This window comes from Triticum dicoccoides, chromosome 2A (assembly GCF_002162155.2).
Source record: "Triticum dicoccoides isolate Atlit2015 ecotype Zavitan chromosome 2A, WEW_v2.0, whole genome shotgun sequence".
NCBI lineage: Eukaryota > Viridiplantae > Streptophyta > Magnoliopsida > Poales > Poaceae > Triticum > Triticum dicoccoides.
The window spans coordinates 65,906,445-65,912,465 of NC_041382.1; the positions used below are offsets into that span (position 1 = coordinate 65,906,445).

General features: G+C 50.7%; 1 protein-coding gene across 1 annotated transcript; it reads right to left on the reverse strand.

Annotated features, from left to right (window-relative positions):
* Positions 1 to 2,558: 2,558 nt before the first annotated feature.
* On the reverse strand, positions 2,559 to 4,125 carry LOC119358955 (transcription repressor OFP1-like). Its single transcript, XM_037625328.1, has one exon. It carries the CDS (start codon positions 3,958 to 3,960, stop codon positions 3,121 to 3,123), a length of 840 nt encoding a protein of 279 aa, XP_037481225.1. The 5' UTR covers positions 3,961 to 4,125; the 3' UTR covers positions 2,559 to 3,120.
* Positions 4,126 to 6,021: the final 1,896 nt, after the last annotated feature.

Consider the following 6,021-nt stretch of genomic DNA (forward strand, 5'->3'; position numbering starts at 1 on the left):
TGCCATACCTTGCCCACCGGAGGCCTCCGCCAGTGTTTGTTTTGTTTGTTGTAAAGTGTGGAAGGTTTCTATAAGAAAAGGTAGGCATATTGTGATTCGTGAATCATCCTTTACTCCTTTCTTTAAAGTGAAATACTCTTCCTTTACTGAATTACTCTACAAAAATAGTGTAAAGGTTACTCAATTTAAAAGTTGCTCCCTACTTTAGGCCCATATTATGAATTATTCCTCATTTACTCTGTTTAACCCAACTTTTCTCGTCCCATATCTGATCCAGTTGTCAGGATCAGCTAACTCAGACAACATGCCGCCAAATGTTTTCTAGATGAATTCTAATGTTTTCCTCCATAGAATTCCCAAAATAGTATTACAAAATTTGGAGACAACATTTCCATTTTAGTGATTTTAAGTATGCTGAAGATTTTCAATCAACTTACGTTCAATGAATGGAGTTAGATAAATTTAAATTATGAGAAAATTACAACATTATTTCGTTATAACTCCGCATATTTTGAAACAGACATGACTCATTTTATAATTAAAATGGGAGAGAGATAATACATAAATTGTAGGACAATCATTGTAATTATTTTCTAACATGTTTTGACTTGGTGTTCATGTAATGTTCAACTTGGCATGCACACGGTCCTGTTAAATATGCCCAAGGGAAAACTTGTCAAACAGGGTTAAAATGTTGAATTATAAAACACATGGTGGTAAGGAGGTAAATTTGCCGGTGTAGATTCCGGCAAACCTTTTGGTAGGGTATCGCGACTAGCCGGAATTCCAGAGGGGAAACATGAGATCAGTTTACCCAGGGTCAGGCCGTCACGGCTGGGGCAATACCCTACTCTTTCTCTTGTTGTATTGACTGGAAGGGGTAGAAAGTACATATGAGTTCCTAATGATCATGGGTATACCGAAGGGTGAAGATTGTGTGCCTATCAACCAGCCTTGCCCCGGCTTACAAAGGGTGCACGGGGCTAGGTTTACAAGATCCTAGTTGGTATCTAAGGCGGTGGACATCAGCTTTCTTGTTCTTTCCTTCTAAAGGGCCCACGTGCCGGGATGATGGCTCAGGGCACGTTTCGACCTTGGGGCCTCGGGCCAGCATGATGGGCCAGCTTTTGGTGGCATGAGGCACCCCTAGGTCACAAAACCATCATGAATGAAGGGTGAATTTTATCAACTGGATAAATTTTTATATATGACCGCAAATCCTATAATCTATATTCGTAGAGGCTAATTGATTTGATGTCAAGAGTTGGCATGCAGAATTTTGCCAACTGCCAAATGTTGGCTAGAGGTTGGTTGTATACCATTTTCGTTGCCAATCTCACAAAAAATTGCCAAATGTTGGCAGCAAACAAATCAGCTAAATATGTGACTCACACTAACATATTTCTATCAACAGGGAACCTTTTATAAATGCGAAAAGACCCACTTCAACATGCAACCTTGCATGGAGAGATGTTTTTCAATATATGATGCTACTTGTATTCCATAAATATTTTAGAATTATGTAATAAATAATATGGATTTTTTACTTTGGGTCTCATAATTAGCCAAAATATTCATGTTCCATATAACCAAATCTCATTGAATTACATTGCAACCAATTCCCGCAGCAACATGCGGGGTACCATTTAATAAATTGTAAAAGATGAGATAATCTCTTTTTCATTGCACCCTAGCCTGTGAAACCCTAGCCGCCAGAGGCAACCAACAAGTGAAACTACTAGGCGCCCTAAACTTTGGCGTCCTCGAGTTTCCTCACCTCCATCGTCTGCTCATGTCGTGACGAGAGAAGGGGAACCCTGGTACCTTGTTATGTGTGTCTTGAGTAGCTTATGTGTCTTGGTTAGGTCTTTGGTTGTCCATGGCTTTGGCTCCAACAGTGGGAATAAGATTCCTTCGGATCTTCCATCAAAGAGGTAGTTGTTCTAGGTATCGATATTTGATTTGGTAGGCGATGTTTGCGTCGTCTCGGGTCCGAAGGGCGAGCAGCTCGTGTTTCTTCGTGTTGGTGTTGAGGCAATGATCCTCTTCTTCCTACTCTTTCCAATAGTGTTGTTGTGGGTATCCATGTGATGTCCTCGGTCGTTTTTTGCGGCTGCGGCGAGGTTGTGGCCTCTTTTGTCCTTCCTGTGGGTGTCTCCGTGATGCGACATATCGCTCTCTCCTCGTCGTAACGAGGTTATTTACACTGCCGTTGCAGAAGCGGTAGAAGTTTTGTTCACTGGATCTCTGATTTCTGATCTATACACGACTTTTCTTTAGGGGAATCTATACAAGACTTGTAGGATGGCGACTTCTTCTCCGAGGCGCCGGCCCATCCGTACCTTAGCACGAAGACTTCTGCGACCCAAAGATACAATGCTAGGCCCACTACGATTGATTGGTATCTTGATTTTGAGAAGCGGGTTGTAATTTTCTCGTCCTTCTTTTCTTTTCAGTGGAATTTTCTTGTGTTTCTGGTATGCCTTGTATTGATCGAATTATTGTACGGATACAACAAGACATGCGTAGCACATGTGAACAATCTCCCCCGCCAAGAATTAAACAGGAACGCAACACAAGATGAGCGGAATCTGGAAGAAGCTAAAGCGGCAAATTGCACGTTCTTTATATCTTTTTGTTTTTTGCTCGCGAAAAAAGAAGAAGATACGTACTATCAGTAACTTGACCGAATTTTTGTACATGTGCATGTGCATGTCACACCATATATGCGTGGAGATGCTTCCCCGGTAGCCTACTAGTCCGTACTCCACTTAGCATCAACGGAGCAGCAGCAACAAGAAGAAAAATCCGAGATGGTGTTCTTCCAGCATGAACAAATTCTGACGCAGGTAGGCCTACTCGGCTGCTCCTATCTGTAAAGAAAGACAGCGCACGATCGATCGATTCCCTTGAGAACGACTGGGAGCAGAGCAGAGTACCCCGTGACGCGCGTGCGCTCGTCGATCCTCCGGCTTTGCAGAATCGCAGCAGCGAGCAACCATCGATCGATCGAGCAAGCCGCGGCCATTGGGATTCGCGCCAAGAAACTTTCACAAACCACCGCCATTTTCGCACTGTACACGGCACACGTGGCGCGTAAGTTGGTAGGAGTAACTAGCTTTAGCTAGCTAGGCCCTGCGACGGCGGCGGCCTGTGCTTGGCGGTGCTGGTGGGCGCGTCGTCGAGCCAGGCGCGCCGGAAGGCGGCGACGATGGCGCGGTGGTGCTCGGCGGCGTTGAGGGCGAGGTAGCACGCGAGCAGCTCCTCGAGGCCCCGGGGCGACGCGCGGACCTCGTCGTTGGCCGCGATCATCTCCGCCATGCTCGCCAGGAAGTCCTCCTCCGGGTCCGCTGACTCCTTCACCACCACCAGGCTCTCCTGCAGCCACCGCCCCCGCCTCGCTTGTCGCCTCCGCGGCTTGGCGGTCGCCGTCGCCGGGGGCTGCGCGTCCGCCGGCCTCCCCCCCTTCCGCCCGCCGCTCGGCTTCACGTGTATCCGCGGCCGTCGCCGCCGCCGCGCCCTGGCCGTCGGCGACGCGCTGCCGCTGCCCGATGCCCCCTCCTCCTCCCCGTCCACCTTCCTGCCGGCCGGTTTGGTGAGGATGGGCCGCAACTTGAGCTCCGGCATCGCCCCGAGCCCGTCGAACCGGTCGGCCGCGGCGCGCGGCACGGTGACCACGTCGAAGACGATGTCGCTCGGCTGCGGGCTGCGCGGCAACTGCGTGTCCCGGCGCTTGGGCGGAATCGGAATCCCCTTGACAGCTCCACGCTCGCCGCTGGGGACGTAGTAGGACGCCCTGTTCGGGGTGCACGGAGGCGGCACGGGCACCCCCCGCGACGACGCCGACGACGAGGAGGGCGTCGTCACCACCGCCGGAGCACGATCGCCTCTCGGGACCTCGCCGGCGTCGCCTCCTCGCTTGCGCCGCAGCTTGTAGAACCAGGAGCCCGGCGGCGGCATCGTGGTGCCACGAGAGGGCGTCAGGCTTCTTGAAGTCGCACTAGCTAGCTAGCTCTCCACTCTGGCCCTGTGTTGCACTTGCTGTGGAGTACAGTGGCGAGGCTGGGGGAGAATGTGGAGTGAGCTGCCGAGCGTGCACTTTTTATGGCTGGCGCGAAAGCTCGCCGCGGGTGGCGGTCGACAGACACAAAGCCGCGGTGGAAAAGCGCGGGCGGCGTCACATAACGATCTGGCATGCACGTCTATCTGCTCCTGTGGGGAGCCCGTCCGATTAGGATACCCCGAAAACACTTGCACCTCATGCTAAATCTATTTCTTTTCCCTTGCATTGCTCGTTTTGAATTTGCGCTAGCTCGCTGTCTTACATCTGCTGGAAACTGTGTGGCAAACAGGCACCGTCAAGTGCGCAATTATTTTACAGTACCACGGACCGGCGGACCCGGACTAATTGAGCATGGAAGATGGTCCACGAGAGTCAAAACGTTTGATTTGAATTCGACAGACAGACATCAGTCGGTGTGTAGGCCGGGGACTGGTCGAAGACCGGGGAGAGGCCGGCCGGCCGGGCCACGCTGCACGCAGTGATCCTGGGCCATCTCTCCAGCTTTTCTACCGCAAGCCCGCAACGAGTAGTGATTATTGTCTCTACCGGCCATCTTTCCCTGCAACTAATCGCGTTGCACATGAGTTTCACGGCAGGAAGTGAGGGGTGGTTACTGGTTAGGTAGGAGTGCGACCCAAGTTAGTTCTTGATGTTTTCAGCAGCTATGATTCGGTGCCTGCAGGGGACATGAGCGCTTCCAAAAGTCCAGCCTCTGGTCCACCACGCATCAGTGTGCGGCTTCGCTTTGCTTTGCTTTGGTCCTCGTGTGGGGGCAATTAGTTAGCCGCGCTGCGCACGATCTTGTTACAGATCGCATGCCCGATCATGTACAATCCTAGATGCTTCGTGCAGTTGCGCCTGCAGCTTCGCTTAGTTGGAAAATGCGAATTTGAGCGTGCTGTGCAGCGTGGCATGAAGGAAAGGAACCAGTGCGCCTTTCTCTCCAATCTCCCCGCTGTAGTCAGTACGTACCACTGATGAAGATATCCACAAATGTCCTGCACCGATGAAGCTTAAATCTAATTAAATCCGTGGTCGCCACGCGGGAGCATGCAGACGAATCATTCAGTGTATCACTGTATGTGTGTGTGGTATCTATCTACGGTCGCGCTCATGATTTCGCGGCGCGTTCTGCCGCCGATCTCCTCCTCGCGGGATTGATTCATCCTGCCAGTGGTTGCGGGGACACTAGCTACGAGATGGAGCACCCTCGCGCGTCGCGACTAGTAGATCACCAGACGGTCGCGGTACTACAGTCCAGTGATCCACCGGTGCTAGCTTAGCTAGCTAGCTGCTGGTACCAAGTGAAGTTCAGCATGCCAAAACGGCCACTGTAATCGCGGATTTGCGGTGGCCGGGCCAGCAACCACCGGTCTACGTACCTGCGTAGCCCGACTCATGGAGCTAGCTTAGCTAGCTGCTGGTACCAAGCGAAGTCAGTGGAAGTAGAAACGAAACGACACCCTGAAGCCATCATTGCGATGATCACGATCGCAGACGGCCGGTTTGTATGCGCGCGCGCAGGCGGGGGTTTCAGGCATGGCGATCCATCATTGTGGGCCGGCCGGCGTTTTACTTTCAGTCATGCAGCAAGTCTAATCTCATACTCCTATATATAAGTATAACACAGGCTTGATTGCTGACGCAATACGCACAAAGATACATACATGTATCTAGTGGCGTCCGTATCTCTTGTCGATTGCAACGTTTGGATGCCCTTCAAGGGTGGTTGTTAAGGGATTGACACGTAGTACATACATGCACACAAGACAGAACCACTAAGGAATCCTTTGTACTATATTTTGAACGAATCATGCCGATCAAAGAGGCCCTTAATATTAATTTCTCGGGTTCATTTGAACTACCGGTTGTCTGGTGTTCACGGGATCATGCAGGAAAAATTCGCGTCAGGGTTTATAAACTCAGGAGGCAAACTGCAATTTATTTTTCTCTATCTA

What these genes read in the sequence shown, in the direction of transcription:
- LOC119358955 (XM_037625328.1), bottom strand. Translation starts at nt 3,960, where the DNA reads ATGCCGCCGCCGGGCTCCTGGTTCTACAAGCTGCGGCGCAAGCGAGGA.